Genomic DNA, 19,384 nt, shown 5'->3' with positions numbered 1-19,384 from the left:
CTCAAAATTTGATATACAATTCTCATGAGTACTGTTTAGGTTGCCTGGTGAACTGCAATGCATTATTGCAGACCCATTATTGTTGGTGAGCTGCAGACTAATTGCTGGATGGAAGCAAGCTAAAAACAGTGCTGCACTGAATGCTACAAATCTATAAATTATAATGAAGTGAAGTCTGTCTGTGATTTGCTTCTTCCACTTTTGTAAATGTGCTAATTGCTTAAGCAGCTATTGCATACTATATTAACATACATTTTTTTCCCCCCGATACAGAAATTGCCCATGAGCAGACTGAAATAGTGAGGAACCCATCTAGTATATTAATGAACTACAGGGGAGGAAATCTGCCGTTGTTACTGGGTCTTGCTTTCATGCGACTCCATACCCACACCCGAAGAAGGGTCACTGACCCGAAACGTTAACTCTGCTTCTCTTTCCACAGATGCTGCCAGACCTGCTGAGTGAATCCAGCATTTCTTGTTTTTGTTCCCACAGAAATGTGGTTGACTCACTCTTATTCCCCTTTGAAATGGCCTAACAAGCTACTCAGTTGCATCAAACCACCGCAGAAAAGTCAAATAAATAAAAAAACTGGATGGAATACCCAGCATCGGCCTAGGCACTAGAAACGACAAAAGACAGTCAACTCTGCAAGTCCATCTCACTACCACCTGGGGACTTCCACCAAAATTGGGAGAGCTGCCCCACAGATTAGTCAAGTTAACAGCCTAATTATAGTCATACCTTACAGCCAATATTCCAGACTCCTCCAACACTATCCCTGGGTATGTCCTGCCCCACCACAGATGGCAGCACAGTGGTATACAGTCAGGAGGGAGTTGCACTGGCAGTCCTCAATATTGACTCCAGATCCAATGGAGTCTCATGGCAAATAGGGGCAAGGAAACCTCCTGATTACCCCGTACCACCCTCCCTCAGCTGATGAATCAGTGTTCGCCCACGTTGAATATAACTTGGAAGCACAGAGGGTAGCAAGGGAACAGAATGTACTTTATGTGGGACTTCAATGTCCATCACCAAGAGTGGCTCAGAAGCACCACTACTGGACCAAGCTGGCCGAGTCCTGAAGGACATATCTGCCAAACTGGACCTGCAGCAGGTGGTGAGAGAAGTAACAAGCGGGAAAAACATACTTGTCCTTGCCCTCACCTCATTGCAGATGCATCCGCCTACGAAAGTATTGGTAGGAGTGACCAGTGCACAGTCTTTGTGGTGAAGAAGTCCCATCTTCACACTGCCTTGTGTGGCATTACCACTGGGCTAAATGGGATTAGGCTTGCAACACATCTAGCAATTCAAAACTGGGCATCCATAAGTCGCTGTGGACCAGAGTGTCAACCATCTTCGACCACAATCTGTAACCTCATGGCCTGATATATCCCTCACTCTACCATTACCATCGAGCCAGGGGACCAACCCTGGTTCAATAAAGAGTGTAGGAGAGCATGCCAGGAGCAGCAGCAGGCATACTTAAAAATAATCTGCCAACCTGGTGAAGCTACAACACAAGACTACATGCATGCTAAAGAGCAGAAGCAGCATTCTATAGACAGAGCTAAGCAATCCCACAAACAACGTATCAGATCTAAGGTCTGCAGTCAATTAAATAACTAACAGGAGGAGTTTCCAAAAACATTTCCATCCTTAATGGAGTCCAGCACGTCAGTGCAAAAGACAAGGCTGAAGCATTTACAACCGTCTTCAGCCAGAAGTACCGAGTGGACTATCCATCATAAATGCCAGTCTTCAGACAAAATCGATTCACTCCATGGTGATAGAGAAATAGCTGAAAACACCAGTTACAGCAAAGGCTATGGGCCCTGACTACATCCCAGTAATAGTACTGAAAACTTGTGCTCCAGAACTAGCCTTGCCCTTAGCCAAACTGTTCTAGTACAGCTACAACACAGATATCTATCTGACTGTGGAAATTGCCCATGAATGTCCCACCCACAAAATGCAGGGCAAACTCAATCTGGCCAATTCCTCCCCAGTCTACTCTCAATCATTAGCAAAGTGATGGAAGGTGTAGTTGACAGTGTTACTAAACACTAAATCAGCAGCAACCTGCTCACCAATGCTCAGTTTGGGTTCTGCCAGGGTCACTTGACGCCATACCTCATTACAGCCTTGGTCCAAACATGGACAAAGGAGCTGAACTGCAGAGGTGAGGTGAGACTGACTGCCCTTGACATCAAGGCAGCATTCGACAGAGTGTCAACCATCTTCAGCTGCTTCATCAATGACCTCCCCTTCATCATAAGACCAGAAGTGGGGATGTTTATTGATGACTGCATGGTGTTAAGTACCATTCGCAACTCCTCAAATACTGTAGCAGTCCATGCCCGCATGCAGCAAGACTTGGACAATATTCACATTTGGGCTGATATGCAGCAAGTGACATTCGCGCCACACAAGTGCTGGGCAATGACCATCTCCAACGCAAGAAAATCTAAAAATCTCCTCTTGACATTCAATGGCATACCATCGCTGAATTCCCCAACATCTGGGGGTTACTACTGATCAGAAACTTAACTGGAGCGCAATATAAACACTGTGGCTGCAAGAGCTGGTCAGAGAATACTGCCGAGAGTAACTCATCCATCTCCTGATTCCTCAAAGCCTGTCCACATCTACAAGGCACAAGTCAGGAATGTGATCAAATATTCTCTACTTTGCTGGATGAGTGCAGCTCTAACACTCAAGAAGCTCAACACCATCCAAGACAAAGCAGCCTGCTAGATTGGCACCCCACCTACCACCGTAAACATTCACTCCCTCCACCATTAGTGTACAGTGGTAGTAGGTGTGTATCATCTACAAGATGCACTGCAGCAACTCGCCAAGGGTCCTTCGACAGCACGGCCTCTACCAATTAGAAGGACAGGGCCACAGACACACGGGAACACTACCATTTGCAAGTTCCCTCCAAGTCACATACCTCCTTGACTTGGAACTATATGGACGTTCTTTCACTGTTGCTGGATCAAAATCCTGGAACTCCCTCCCTAACAGCGCTGTGCGGGCACTTACACCCACATGGACACCAGCTCAAGGGCAATTAGGAATAGGCAATAAATGCTGGCCTTGCTAGCACACTCATCTCAAGAACGTAAAAAAAAAGAAACACTTCAAGATAATGTTTTTAAAAAAAGAGGCACTGCCCTATTTTACATAAACCCCAAAAGATAGAAATGGTACAGCAGAGTGGATAATATGTTATATTGCTCCTAAGTTGGATTTGAGTCCAATTAAGGCCACAAAGTCAAATTTTGACGTAAAGAGCACCACAGTCTAATTATTTGGTGAGGGAACTGCACACATTAAAATCACTGGAAGTCTGAGACTTCAAGCCAAAAACAGCACTAAACAGACTTTTCATTTTGCATCTAACTGCGATAGACAACCGCTGCACTAGACACATTTTTTAAATAAGATACTAGAAAATATCCTATGGTGCTACTCAAGGTAATTAAGGGGAAGGGTTGGTTTACATGGTAAGAATTATATCAGGTACACTGCAATATTCTGCTGCTAAAGTTGTACACCCATTTAATGCTATAAAGTTTAATGATGTTAAATGGTGTATTCGACACCGAGATGAACTTCTAATCATATATCCACTCCATCACCAAGACCAATTACTTCCACCTGGTAGCATCACCTGATGCCACCTTGCTCCAGCTCATCTGCTGTTGAAACCCTCATCCATGCCTTTGTTACCTCTAGATTGACTATTCCAATGATTCCTGGCCGTTCTCTCATTTTCCACCTGACAAACTTGTGCTCATCCAAAATTCTACTACATGTTTCTCAACGTGCACCAGGCCCCTTTTATCTAGCACTTACATTAAACTCTGGTCTGCCAAAGCCTCAAATTAAAAATTCTCAACCTTGTTTTATCCCCCCGCCCTAGCCACTTTCCTATCTTTACAACCTCTTCCAGCTTCACAAGCCTTCATCTCTGCACTCCTCCAAATCTGGCCTCTTGCACATCCCTAATTTTAATTGCTTTATCATTGGCAGCTGTGCCTTCAGCTGCTTAGGCCTCAAGTTCTGCAAATCTCTCCCTAAAGCCCTCTGCCTATCTACCTGACTCTCAGTTTTTAAGGAGTGTCTAAAAACTTAAGTATTTGCCCAAGCTTTTGATCATTTGTCCTTGTATTTCCTCATGTAACTTGGTGTCAAATTTTTATCTGATTAACTGTTCTGTGAAGTGTCTTGCAATGTTTTATTACATTAAAGGCACTTTATAAATGCAAGTTGCTGCTGTAAATAAAGACTGGGTTAATTACAATGGTCAATTAAAAGCTTGGATAGAACTTGAATCCAGTACGTTCAATTGCTGGAGAGTTTTTCTATACATTTCAAATGATGCTTGTTGCCTCTGTTTTTATTTCTATTCAAGACAGGGGGGAGAATATATTCAGGAAACTATAGGCTGGTTAGCCTGACATCAGTCGTCAGGAAAGTGCCAGAATTCATTCAGGAAGAGCTAACAGCGTACTTGGAAAAACATATTAGGCAGAGTTAATATGGTTTTATAAAAGGGAAATCATGCTTGACAAATTTATTAGTGTTTTGAGGATGTAGCAAGCAGGGTAAAGGGTAACCAGTGGGTGTGCTATAATTGGATTTTCAAAAGGCATTTGATAAGGTGCCATACAAAAGACTGTTGCATAAGATAAGGACTCGAGGTTGGGGGTAATATGTTAGCGTGGATAGAGGATTGGTTAAAGGTTAAAAAAAAAAGTAGGAATACGAGTCATTTTCAGGCGGCAGGCTGTTAATGGTGAGGTGCTGCAATAATCAATTATTGGGACTCAGCTATACCAATGATTTAGCTGAGAACACAGTGTAATATATTCAAGTTTGCTGATACAAAGTTAGGAGGGAAAGTAAGCTATGAGGAGAACGTAAAGAAGCTGCAAAAGGATATAGACAGGTTAAGAGACTGGACAAGAATATGGCAGATGGGAGTATAATGTGGGGAGATGTGAGGTTATTCACTTTAGTGGGAAGAATAGAAAACATGATTTTTTTTTTTTAAATGGTGAGACATTATTAAATGTTGGTGTTTAGAGGGATTTGGATGTCCTTGGACACAAAGTTAACTTGCAGGTACAGGAAGCAATTAGATAGGTAAATGGTATGTTGGCCTTTATTACAAAGGGGTTGGAGTAGAAGACTAAGGAAGTCTTGATGCTATTGTACAGGGCTTGGATGAGACCACTTGTACAGTTGTGGTCTCCTTACCCAAGGTAGGATATATTTGCCTTAGAGGGGGTGCAAGAAAGCTTCACTAGACTGATTCCTGGGATGAGAGGATTGTCCTATGAGGGGAGATCGAGTAGAATATGCCTTATAGTCAGTAGTTTAGAAGAACAGTTGATATTGAAATGTACAAAATTCTGTGAGGGCTTATCAAGACAGATGCTGTGAAACGGTTTTCCCTGTTGCAGCGCTTAGAACGAGAGGGCACTCTCTCAGGATAAGGGGTCTGCCATTTAGGCCTGAGGTGAGGTGAAATTTCTTCACTCAGTGGGTTATGAATCTTTGGAATTCTCTACCCCAGAGGGCTGTGGACGCTCCATCGAGTATAGTCAAGGCCGAGATTGATTTTGAACATGAAAGGAATCTAGAATTTGGGGACAGGACAGGAAAATGGAGTTGAAGAAGAAGCTCAGCCATGATCTTAATGAATAACTGAGCAGGCCTAGAGAGCATATGGCCTACTCGAGCTCCTATTTCATATGTTTTTTTTTTATACTCCCCTGCAACCCCATTCTCCATTATATAACACAGTTACTTGCACATGAGGAAGATAAGATAGATTTTTGGTCTCGCAGGGAATCAAGGGATATGGGGAGCGGGCAGGAAAGTGGAATTTAAGCCCAAGATCAGCCACGATTGTATTGAATGGCAGAGTGGGCTCGATGGGCCTTATGGTCTACTTCTGCTCCTATTTATGTTCTTGTATTAGCATATATCAAGCAGGATTGGAGGCATGGATAAGAGGTGGAATTGGATAGCAACAGCTTGCTAGTCCAGGGAATGATCCCTGTACTGTAACAGGTAGGCCCATGACACACAATATAGTGGACCTTGGGCCGCATTTAAATTAGATCGGGGACCTGTGGCATCTGCTACACGTCCCTAAGCCAGTGAAGCAGATTTTAAATTTTTTAATTTGTTGGCAGTGGCCTTCAGGCAGTTCAGCTGCTGGGATGGGGTGTTGAGGGGGGAGGAAAGTGCCTTCAGGACTGCAGTGGAATTAAGAGGAGCCTTCCTGCTTCTCCCAGCTATACATTCAATTAAGTTCATTTTTAAAACTCACCTTTTTAGCAGCGACCTTCAGTAGTCTCTAAGCGCTACAGGCCATGTGTACACATCGTTGTCCTGAATACAGTAACCCCACTACATTCAGCTGACCATAATTTCTGGAAAAAAGTCCTGAAACAAGCTTTAATCCCTTTAGTTGCATATGCAAAGGACCTACCACCTGCCTAAACTTCAAACTAACAATGAGGAGCAGCACACTTTTGGTACAGCAGGCATATGTGCATGCTGTCCACCAGGTTGGATTATGGTCACCCACTTTATGCCTGTAAAATGGGTGTGGCAATGAATTTCGAGGCTCTGAAGTGTGACAAGTAAAAAAAGCTGGAAGCATGAGAAATAAGGAATAACATGACAGAAATGTTCTAGTTAATGTGACAAATAAAAGGCAAAATGTGCACGCTATATGCGACACACACAGCCTCTTCTGATACAGATATGGAGCAACCACGAACACTATTTACTGACTTCTTAATCATACCAAGCATGGCTAAAAAAAAACCTGGAAAATCACTACACAGGCGCTTAATTCTGTCAGTAGGGGTTAATTAAGTAAAATGTGGGGGCACCCAAGGTACCTCTTTCAAACTAAATAGGATGTAGCACCAGTGAAGTGATTGCTCAAGGAACTTTCCACGAAATTCTGGACCATTTAACAGATGTCACAACTATTCTCCTACGCTGTCTCTGGTCAGTGGCTGAACTACAGCTGCTAAGAATCCACTTTTGCTGCAATTCCACCAATGACCATAGATGCATTAGGAATATGCTGTTGTGTTTTTCCCTTTCGAGTCCATGTGCTGAAGCTGATCTGATCAGCTGTTTAGAAATCAGATCTGCATTTGTCGATGGTCTGATGAGGGTTCTCCTGTAACAGCATCTCTTGTCTCTACAACAAATACAGATGTACATACAGCTGGTCAGATCAGTTGGCTCCTACAGTGAAGAGTTCAATACAGGCACAGTACTGCAAATTACATTTTCAGTGTTTTAGCAATTGGTGCAGCCTTAGGATTTAAAAAAAAAAATCAACCACTTTCTTGTTACTTTCAGGAGTGATGTCCAAGCAACAAAAAAATTGCCATGCCCTGAACAGCGTGAAAAATTTGAAAAAGGCCATATAGATTGATAATAATAGTCATAACATCATTTTGCCTAGACATCATGGTCATTACTAGCCATGAAGAAGGAACTCACACTGGCTGGAGGAGTTTGGTAAAAACCACAAAACTTTCCTCCAAATGATGTTATTGCTATATATTATACTTACATTCAGAGCTGCATTGACAGAACTTTTCACAGAAGTTTTGAGCCATGACACAAGGACAGGAGCTGTCACAGGGCTGACGTGGGTGGTCACAGGGCTGGTAGTTGTAAACATGATTGGATGAACCATCTAGGTAAAACAACCAAACAGGCAGTCAGCAAACTGTCATAAGAGAAAAATGCAGATTGCTCTGGGTCTTTTTATGGAGGAAGTTTTGCAGTATAAAGAAGTTAATTTAGACTACTAACCTTTTTTTAATTGTATTTTTCTACAGTGTGCAGCCCACAACCTGAAACAAACAGAAATAACCTTTAGATGGCTACATTACATCATAATTCACAGCAGTAAATAATGCCCACAATATTATCCATCTTGCTCCCTTCCAGACATGACACATACTGTTACTTAGTTGGCTAAAGGTTGGTTAGCATCACATTTCCCAAGTTTTGCTACTAAATGAAGCTATTTCACAGAATTGTTACAGTACAGAAGGAGGCCATCTGGCCCATCGTGTCTGCACTGGCTCTCCAAAAGAACAATTCACTTAGTGCCATTCCCCCGCCTTCTCCCCGCACATTCTTCCTTTTCATACAACAGACTAATTCCCTTTTGAATGCTTCAATTGAACCTGCCTCCACCACACTCGGCCTTAACCACTCGCTGCGTGAAAGTTTTTCCTTATGTCGCTTTTGATTCTCTTACCCATATAAATTTGTGGGTATACTTACTATAAATTTGTGCCCTCTTGTTCTCGATCCTTTCATGAATGGGAACAGTTTCTCCCTTCTCCAGATACTTCATGATTTTGAATACCTTTATCAAATCACCTCTCAGCCTTCTCTTCTCCAAGGAAAACTGCACTAACTTCTCCATTCTATCTTCAGAACTGAATTTCCTCATCCCTGGAACCATTCTCGTGAATCTTTTCAGTACTCTCTCCAATGCCCTCACATTGTTCCTAAAGTGTGGTGCCTGGAACTGGACGCAATACACCAGCTGAGGCCAATCTAGTGTCTTATACAAGTTCAACATAACTTCCTTGCCCTTGTACTCTATGCCCCTATTAAAGAAGCCCAAGCTATTGTATGCTTTATTAACCACACACTCAACCTGTCCTGACAGCCTCATTGACTTATGCACATATACACCCAGGTCCCTCTGCTCCTGCACCCACTTTAGAATAGCACCCTTTATTTTGTATTTTTTCTCCATGTTCTTCCTACCAAAATGAATCACTTCACATTTCTCTGCATTGAACTTCACCTGCCACCTATCTGCCCATTCCACCAACTTGTAGATGTCCTTTTGAAGTTCTACACTATCCTCCTCACAATTCACAATGCTGCCAAGTTTTCTATCAACTGAAAACTTTGAAATTGTGCCCTGTATACCAAGGTCTAAGTCATTTAGATCAGGAAAAGCAAGGGTTCCAACACCGACCTCTTGGGGAATTCTACTACGCCCCTTGCTCCAGCCCATAAAACATCTAATAATCATTACTCTTTGTTTCCTGTCACTCAGCCAATTCCGTATCCATGTTGCTACTATCCCATTTATTCCTTGAGCTATAACTTTGCTCACAAGTCTGTTATGTGGCATTGTATCAAACGCCTTTTCAAAGTCCATGTACACCACATCAACAGCATTGTCTTCATCAACCCTCTCCGTTACTTCCTCAAAAAACTCCAGCAAGTTAGTTAAACATGATTTTCCCTCAAGAAATCATGCTGGCTTTCTTTAACCCGCATTTGTCCATGTGACTATTAATTTTGTCCCAAATTATTTTTTCTAGAAGTTTCCCCACCACTGAAGTTAAATGACTGGCCTGCAGTTGTTGGGCTTGTCTTTACACCTTTTTTTGAACAAGGGTGTGACGTTTGCAATGCTCCAGTCCTCCTGCACCTGTCCAGAGTCTAAGGAAGGCTGAAACAATAATGGCTAGTGCCTCCACAATTTCTACCCTCACTTCCTTCAGTATCCTTGGATTCATTTCATCCCGTCCTGGTGCTTTATCCACTTTAAGTACAGACAGCATATTTAATACATCCTCATCAATTTTAAATCTTTCTAGTGTCTGAATTACCTCCTTTCACCACTGCTTGTAGTTACACAAAATATAAAGGTATTATAAACTTCGTCAAAATACTTCCATTCTTATTCTGGAAGCATGCAATGACTAAAAGGAAATTCAACACTTCGATTTCTAGAGATTAATGAAACAAATACAATTAAAAAAAACAAATGCGATGTCTTAGACCACCTTATACAAATACCAAGCCATGGAAAAGATCATGGGAATTAAGAGTAAACATTGTAATAGCCTGCAAAGAAATTTAAATGTCAAGAAAAAATAACTTGCATTTATAATCATACCTTTCACAACCAAAATGCTTTACAGCTAATGAAGTACTTTTGAAACGTAGTCACTGTTGTAATGTAGGATACGTGGCAGCCAATTTGCAAGCACCAAGGTCCCAATTACAGTAAATAAGATAAATGACCAGATAATTTGTTTGGGAGATAAATATTGGCCAAGACACTGGGGGAAACTCCCTTGCTCTTTGAAATAGCGTCTTTTTACATTCACTAGCAAGGACAGACGCCCCGCTTCAGTTTAATATCTCATCCAAAAGGAGGCACCTCCAACAGTGCAGCACTCCCTTAGTACAGCAGTGGACTGTCATCCTAGATTTGTTCTCAAGTCTCTGAAGTAGAGCTTAAACCCACAAGCCTTCTGACTCAAGAGGCAAGAGCTACAAATTGAGCCACATAACTCTGTACGGAATATTCAAACATTAGGTGCTTTTCTGCCTTTACAGTTTCTAAAAACCATTCATGAACCGAGATAATAATCAACTCAAATTCCTGCAAGTAATAGATGTAACAGCAGCCACATAACACGGAGATAAATGATTAAGATTCCAAAATGCTGAAGGAAGTGACAGCATGTTAATATCAAACATATCAATCATCCTGGCACAAAAGGATAAACCAACTGTTTCGATGTAGCTTGTGATGCCAAGAAAATATCTATAATCAAAGAGAAACCCTTGCAGTTAGGCCTGTCTCTCTGATGGGCTAAGCCATGAAATTAAAAGCAAGGAGCACTGTGTCACATTTGACTCACCGTCTGTGACAACAGGTCCTGTTTAAGGTTGGCCAACACTCAACGTTTAATGGGTCTGAGAACCAAGTCTTCCTCAGCCAGTGTAGGGTTATAAGGATTACGGTCATCTCCTGCGCTTGAATCTTGCAAATGATCCCAGCTATAAAAAGGAAACAGTGGGAATGACAATTTATTTGCATTGCCTTTTGCTGCAAAATTGCAGCGGTTGTTTTGAAACTTGCCAGTGAGATTATCTGTGTATAATCAGACATTACCTCAACTTTCTGTAGGTGATGGGTCATTACTGAGGTAGCATCCTGCTCAATGTATACATTGGTGATAGCCAGACCCCTGCATATATACCAGTCATCTGTGCTTGACAGGGATAGTCAGCACTTTGAGCATTATGCACACATCTGCAAATGAAAGTCAGCAGCACTCTTGGGCCACCTCCACAGAACAGCTCTGCAACTCTCACCTCCTGTTGCTATTGATTTTAAATACTGCGGCACAGTTGGGAACTCTTGCAACAACACGAGGTCCCAACAGGGTACAGCAGCATTCAAAACTGCAGTGGCATTAGCCAGCAGAAATCCCTGACACTGGCTTAGCAATGGGTCCAAGAGCAGCACTGAGGAGGAGGACATGCAATGCAGAGTGGTCCTTCTGGGAGGAGGATATGGGCACAAAAGTGGGGTGAGGAGGGGTTCAAGAGCAGCACTGGGAAAGTGGAAGCCACAGAACTATGCTGACCAGATGTGTGCCAGTATGAACCTGTACAGGATGAGAGAATGGGAACATAAATGGAGGGTTGGAGAGGATGCAAGAAAAGGGGGATGAACACTAGCATGAACTGGTTGGGTTGAAGGGGTATGAGTTTCTGTGAACCGAATGGAGGGGCAGCAGTTGGAGGAGAGAGTTTCTCTAAACTGGGGCAACAATAGGTTGGAAGTCAGAGACCGTGAACTGGGAGAATGTTTAAGCTTAACTCTAATGCATCATTTTCAATTTTCTCTCTTTAATGTCAAATTTAAAATTTGAGAAACAGTTGAGGTTGTTGATTTTGACCATCAGTACCAATGGAATCCTTAGACTTGCCTATACCAGGAAATTCTAAACCAGCTGTGAATGCACGACTGACTTGGCAGCAGTCAACAGTTGACACTAGTGGTCAGATTTAGCATTTTAATTAGTTGGCCCATACTTTGTAGCATTTCTATTTGGGACAAAATCTAGGTGGGTTTCAGAGTGTTTGGAAAATAAATTTTAAAATTTTAATCTTTCATAGGCTTTTTTTGTTGCACATATGACATAGGGACAAAGTACTGCAAAGATAAAAAGTGAGTCTGGTAAGTTTAATTTAGCATGGTAACAAGCAAATCCCAGATTCATCTAAGCATCAAGAATGCTTAACTAACAGTATCCTCACCTATGCTTTCTTTTCTTTTTTCTTGGGGGTGTATCAGCATCCTCCGCAGGGACACGGGCCATGATATTCGATTCTTTCACTGCAAACTCATACACCTGAACAAGACAATAGCCAGTCTCAATGCTGTACTCTTATTAAATGCAGCACTAAATTAAACATGGCGATACTTAAATCCTAAGAAACACAGCACACAATAACGAATACATGGCAAAATACAAATTTACTCCTTCAGGTGATGTTGAATCAAAATCAATTCTGACTGGTTTACAATAGCGATTGGAACTCCCCTAAATTAGCATCACTGCATTGGAATTCTTTTCTTATTTTTGTAATTTTGTTTCCATTTCATAAAGACACCAAAGTCAGTTTTGGATCCATTTTCTCTTAGAGTCATAGACCCAGAGTTTTACAGCACAGAAACAGGCCCTTCGGCCCAACGCGACTGCGCCGACCATCAAGCACCCGTCCTAACAAATCCCATTTCCCTGCACTTGGCCCGTAGCCTTGTATGTTATGGTGTTTCAAGTGCTCATCTAAATACTCCCTGAATGTTGGGAGGGTTCCTGCCTCTACCACCCCTTCAGGCAGTGTGTTCCCAATTCCAACCACCCTCTGGGTGAAAAAATGCTTCCTCAACTCCGCCCATTACCTTAAATCTATGCCTCCTAGTTATTGACCTCTTCCTATCTATCCTATCAATGCCCTTCATAATTTTGTGTACCTCAATCAGGTCCCCCCTCAGCCTTCTCCACTCCAAGGAAAACAACCCCAGCTTATCCAGTCTGTCTTCATAACTGAAATGCTCCAGCCCAGGCAACATCCTGGTGAAGCTCCTCTGCACCCTCTCCACTGCAATCACATCCTTCCTATAGTGTGGCGACCAGAACTGTACACAGTACTCCAGCTGTGGCCTAAATAGCATTTTATACAGCTCCATCATAACCTCCCGCTCTTATATATGCCTCGGCCAATAAAGGCAAGTATCCAGTATGCCTTCCTAACCACCTTATCTACCTGTGCTGCTGCCTTCAGTGATCTATGGACAAGCACCCAAAGGTCCTTCTGACCCTCTGTAATCCCTACCATCCATTGCCTTGTTAGACCTCCCAAAGTGCATCATCTCACTTCTCAGGATTAAACTCCATTTGCCACTGCTCCGCCCATCTTACCAGCCCATCTATATTGTCCTGTAGTCTAACGCTTTCCTCTTCACTATTTATACCGATTTTCGTGTCGACTACGAACTTACTGATTATACCTCCTATATTCATGTCTAAATCATTAAAGTACACTACAAACAGTAAGGGTCCCAGCACCGATCCCTGCGGTACACGAATGGTCACAGGCTTCCAATTGAAAAAACAACCCTCTATCACCCTCTGCCTCCTTCCACTAAGCCAATTTTGAATCCAATTTGCCAAATTACCCTGGATCCCATGGGCTTTTAAAAGCAAAATACTGCGGATGCTGGAAATCTGAAATAAAAACAAGCATTTCTTGTTTCTATCCCATGGGCTTTTACTTTCTTAACCAATCTCCCATGCGGGACCTTATCAAAAGCCTTTCTGAAGTCCATACAGACTACATCAACTGCTTTACTCTCATCTACACCTCCTCGAAAAATTCAATCAAATTTGTTAGACACAACCTCCCCCGACAAAGCCATGCTGACTATCCCTGATTAATCCCTGCCTCTCCGAGTGAAGATGAATCCTGTCTCAGAATTTTTTCCAATACTTTCCCTACCACGGATGTTAGACTCACTGGCATGTAATTACCCTGCTACCCTTCTTGAATAATGGTACCACATTCGTTATCCTCCAGTCCTCTGGTACCTCTCCTGTGGCCAGAGAGGATCTGAAAATTTGTGTCAGAGCCCCCGCTATCTCCTCCCTTGCCTCACATAGCAGCCTGGGAATTTATCCACCATTAAGCCTGTTATACAGCCAATACTTCCTCCTTTTCAATGCTAATTTGATCAAGTATATCACAATCTCCCTCCCTGATCACTACACCTACATCGTCCTTCTCCATAGCGAAGACAGATGAAAAGTAATCGTTCAAAACCTCACCTATGTCCTCCGGCTCCACGCACAGATTGCCTCTTTGATCCCTAATGGGCCCCACTTTTTCCTGGGTTATCCTCTCGCCCCTAAGATACTTAGAAAATGCCTTGGGATTTTCCTTTATCTTGTCTGCCAGTGTTTCTTCATGCCCCCTCTTCGCTCTCCTAATTACTTTAAGTACTCCCCAACACTTTCTATACCCCTCCAGGGACTTCGCTGTTTTCAGCACTCTGAATCTGCCATATGCCTCCTTTTTTTTTTCCTTATCCAATCCTCTATATCCCTTGACATCCAGGGTTCCCTTGACCTGTTGGTCCTACTCTTCACCTTTACAGGAACATGCTGCACCTGAACACTCAATTTCCCTTCTAAATGACTCCCATTGGTCAGATGTAGACTTACCTATAAGCTGCTGCTCCCAGTTCACTTTGGCCAGATCCTGTTTTATCATATTGAAATCTTCCTTCCCCCAGTTCAATACTCTTATTTCCGGTCCCTCTATGTCCTTTTCCATAACAACCTTAAATCTTAAACAGTTATAGTCACTATCCCCGAAATGTTCCCCCACTGCCACTTCTACCATTTGTCCGGCTTCAGTCCCTAGAATTAAGTCCAGTACCGCCCCTCTTCTTGTAGGACTCTCTACGTGCTGGCTCAAAAAGCTCTCCTGAGGCACTTGAAGAATTCTGCCCCCTTTAAGCTTTTTGCACTAATACTATCCCCTCCAATATAGGGGAAGTTGAAATCCCCTATTATTGCACCTCTCTCAGATTTGCTTACATATCTGCTCCTCTACCACTGCCTGACTGTTTGGAGGCCTGTAGTACACTCCCAGCCAAGGAATAGCCCCCTTTTTGTTTTTAAGTTCTACCTATATGGCCTTCTGAAAGCTAACCAGCCATCAATCCACTCAATGCTAATGATCCACAATGTTAACAATCCACTCCGTTTTAATGACTGCTTACATAACGAATTACGGGTACAGCTTTCACATCTGAAACTCCAACATAACTGGATATTTAAAAAACATCCTAGTCTACTATCCATTGTTGTAAATATCTTGAAAATTGCAGATAGTGCAAGTACTCCCAAAATTTCTGCAATTCAACAAGCACACACTGGGAAGACACACTCCACTCCTTCCAAAATAGTTTTTCTGAAGAATTTATTTTGTTTACTAAAAAGACTCTACTCATCTTTAGGGTCCCTCCCCTCCCCCTTCTTTTTTACCTGTCCACATGTTTTGGTTCCCAATAACTTGGCTATAGCACAAAAGTTATTGTAATAAGTGCCATGCAGAACTCGGAACAGCGAGGCTTCAGCTCCACTCCACTCCACATCAAAAAGCTCAGATGTCAGTTTCATCTTAACAGGGGTTTGACATCTGGAGTTTGCCTCTGAACAAAAGAAGAGTTTATAATCAGCAAAAAGTTTTGGATAGAAAATTTACTAAATCATAGACTTCAGAAAGATCTGAAAAAAGTATACACAATAGCCATTTTGTATATTCAGACTGAATTTAGCTTTTTGCTTCAAATATTGAGCAGGGGTAGGCAAAGGTAGAAAAGACCCAATAATAGTTTAACCATTCCTACTGATGAACATGTTACTAAATCAAACGAGGTAACTAATTAAGCCATTTATTTTAAAGGGGAGGGGGGGGGTACATAGTGCATTTTTAAGATTCACAATTTATTTCTTATTGGTGGTACAAAAATAAAGCAAGAAGTTACAATCAGCACAATCTTCACAGGCCTTCATTAAAATTAAACACGATAGAAACAGAATATATTGACCTGGTAATAATTACAAACTTCTTATAAAGTTTGCATTTGAGTTCGCGTTATATTGCTTTCTAGCCTGGCTTCAAAGAAGCGGAGGTTAGTCTGAGGGTTACTCCCATCATACAACCACAGTTCATAAGGCCCAAAAAAAAAACGTAGTCTAGTAATTAGAATATAATTCAGTTATTGCTATCGAGGGCAATTGGGATGGGCAACAAATGCTGGCCTTGCCAGTGATGCCCACATCCCATGAAATAAAGAGAGGGTATTGGTGTCACAAGTGACAATGATTGCTATAACCACAAGATATTTTTTAAAATTCAAGAATTCTAGCACCAATACTGAAATACTCTATCTGCTTAAGTTAAAACAAGATTTAAATGTTTACAAAGAATCAAAGATAGAGAAACCGGAGACTGATCTGACACTAGAATAAATATTTGATCTCTATCTGAATATGCAAAGCCGTTTGTCTGATGAGCCATCACGTAAATATGAATTGCCACAGAGACACTACAGTGTGGCCAAAGATTGGCAGTTTTGTTAAAAATCCTGAGTTTCCATGCATTCATGAAATGCACAGTATAGTGTTGTGACAACTATTTAGGACTGGTGCATCTGCAGTGCTCCGACCCCCCCCCCCCCCCCATTTACGAGGAAATTTCTACTCTGAGAAAGCTCTCTGCAAGAGCAACTCGACTTGTCCCATTTCTCTGCCTTTTCCTCGTAGCCGAGCAAATCTTCAGATAATTATCCAAATTCCCTTTGAAAGCCACAATTGAAACTGCCTCCGCCACATTCTCAGGCAGTGCATTTCAGATCCTAACCAACCACTATGTAAAAATGTTTTTCCTAATGTCACCTCTCATTCTTCTGCCACTCACTTTAAACCTGTACCCTCTCATTCTCAACCCTTCCACTAATGGGAACAGTTTATCCCTATCTACCCTGGCCAGACCCCTCATGATTTTAGACACCTCCGTCAAATCATCTCTCAATCTTCTCTTCACTATGGAGAAAAGCCCCAGATTCGCTAATCTGTCCACTTAACTGATGTCCCCAGAACCTTTCTTGTAAATCTTTTCCGCAACCTCTCCAACGCCTTCGCATCCTTCCTAAAGCGTCGTGCTCAGGATTGTACACAATACTCCAGTTGAGATTGAACCAGTGTTTTATAAAGGCTCACCATAACTTCCTTGCTTTTGTACTCTATCCCTCTATTTATAGAACCCAAGATCTTTTTAGCACTTTCTAAACCTGCCCTGCCACCAATGATTTGGGCACATATACCCCCATGTCTCTCTGCTCCTGCACCCCCTTTAGAATTGTATCCTTTATTTTATTTCGCATCTCCTCATTCTTCCCACCAAAATGTATCACTTAACACCTCTCTGCATTAAATTTCATCAGGCACACATTCAACCATTCCACCAGCCTATGCATTCTTGAAGTCTATCACCATCCTCCTCACAGTTCACAATTCTAACTTTTGTGTCATCTGCAAATTTTGAAATTGTACTCTGCACACCCAAGTCTAGGTCATTAATACAAGAAAAGCATTGGTCCTAAACCAACTCCTGAGGAGCCCCACTTTACGTCACCTTCCAATCTAAAAAACCACCATTCACCGCTGTTTCTGGTCACAGCCAACTCTGTATCCATGCTGCCCCTCTCCCTTTAATTCCATGGGCTTCAACTTTGCTGACAAGCCTGCTATGTGGCACTTTATAAAACGCCTTTTGGAAATCCATTTACATATCAACCCCTTAACCCCATCAAAAAACTCAAATTAAACACAATTTGCCCTTAAATCTGTGCTGGCTTTCCTTAATTAATCCACATTTGCCCAACTGACTATTAATTTTATCCTGGATTATTGTTTCTAAAAACATTCCCACCACCAAACTTAAACGGACTGGTATGTAGTTGCTGGACTTATCCTTGCACCCTTTTCTGAACAAGGGTGTAAAATTTGCAATTCTGCAGTCCACTGGCACCACACCTATACCTAATGAGTACTGGAAGATTATGGCCAGTGACTCCACAATTGGGGAAGGAGGGAGAAATGCAGTTGTATCCCCTGCCTTTTAAGTGCTGATCCCAAGGTAACTTCTAGGTTCAACCTCTATGGTAAAAGTGGACTTTCACCAGTGTTGGATTTTTAATTTATATTTGGGAACTTTTCATTCTAATTGTTCCTAAGTCTCAGTACTTCCTCGCCCAATGCCCCAACAAAGATACTAGTGAAGCTGTAAACTTCTAGAGCCATTGGGTGGTCTGACATGCTAAATTGACCAGAACATTCCAAAACATACATTTTTGGCACTGTCAAAGATTGGCTCGCTATTCACAGATGAATGGTTGTTTGATTGTTTATGTGATTGAGTATAACCTGTATCGGTAGTTCCATGCCATCTTGCTGCCAGTTTTAAGGTTGCTTTTATTTTTCTCTAAACTGGGGCAGTAGAATGAACTAGTACCAGGAAGATATGAAGTACTGTATTAAATTTATAGCCTAACTAGTTATACTATTTAACTACAAATCATTGAGTGATACTTCTAAATTTGAAACCCTAATTAGTGAAACAAAATACAATACGTAGCAGGGCAGGTCATGCATTGCAGCTGCAACATGTGAGAGCTGGTGGATACCAGTGTGATCCACTGCAACCACATCTGCAGTAAGCAGTTACAGCTCGATGAGCTTTGGCTCAATCGATGAGCTGGTGTCCGAAATACGGACACTTTGAGGAAGGAAGTTACCTGGACACTTTTTTACCAGGAGGTAGTAACATCCCTTAGGATAATTATGTCAGATTTGATAGGTGGTCAGGGACTGGAGGGTGCGATAACATTTAAGGCAGGTAGGGATCCAGAGGCTAGCACTGGAGGAGCTTCAATCCTTGCATGGCCAACAGGTTTGAGGTTCTTGCTGCCTGTGTGGATCAGAGCAGGGGCTGCAGGAAGAATAGCAAACTGACCACAGCACTGTGGGACAGGGGACCATTCAAGTGGGGGGACTAAATGTGAATGTAGTTGCAAAGGACAGTATAGTTGAGGTGGGGGGAGGGGGGGGGGGCGGGGGAAACAGATACGGTTCTCTGCTGCCGGAAGCATGAGTGTTAAAGGCTGTGTTGTCTCCCAGTTCCAGGGTTAAGGACATCTCCTTAGGACTGGAGAGGAACTTGAGAATGGGAGGGGAAGGATCCAGTTGTCATGGTCTACGTAGATACTAAAGACATAGGTAGGACTAAGAAAGAGATTCTGCTGAGGGACTAGGAGCAGTTAGGGGCTAAAATAAAAACCAGAACCACAAAAAGGTAATAATCACTGGATTACTACCTCAGCCATGAGCAACTAAGATCAGAGGGT

The 19,384-nt window shown here is 42.3% G+C and overlaps 1 protein-coding gene across 2 annotated transcripts in view; it reads right to left on the bottom strand.

The window, feature by feature from the left end:
• Positions 1-19,384, bottom strand: part of ezh2 (enhancer of zeste 2 polycomb repressive complex 2 subunit) — an 89,353-nt gene that overhangs the window by 13,045 nt on the left and 56,924 nt on the right. The window contains exons 11-14 of one of the 2 annotated variants that reach the window (XM_068011373.1): positions 15,459-15,625; positions 12,163-12,257; positions 7,876-7,916; positions 7,631-7,756 (exon numbers count right to left, since the gene is read on the bottom strand). In XM_068011373.1, the coding sequence (XP_067867474.1) occupies positions 7,631-7,756; positions 7,876-7,916; positions 12,163-12,257; positions 15,459-15,625 (429 nt within the window). The remainder of the gene's footprint in view (positions 1-7,630; positions 7,757-7,875; positions 7,917-12,162; positions 12,258-15,458; positions 15,626-19,384) is intronic. The other variant, XM_068011382.1, reaches the window with a different exon arrangement.

The sequence above is a fragment of the Heterodontus francisci genome, chromosome 2, assembly GCF_036365525.1.
Source record: "Heterodontus francisci isolate sHetFra1 chromosome 2, sHetFra1.hap1, whole genome shotgun sequence".
In the NCBI taxonomy this organism is placed as follows: domain Eukaryota; kingdom Metazoa; phylum Chordata; class Chondrichthyes; order Heterodontiformes; family Heterodontidae; genus Heterodontus; species Heterodontus francisci.
Note: the sequence above shows the minus strand (reverse complement) of the source record. Positions and strands in the feature narration are given on the sequence as shown.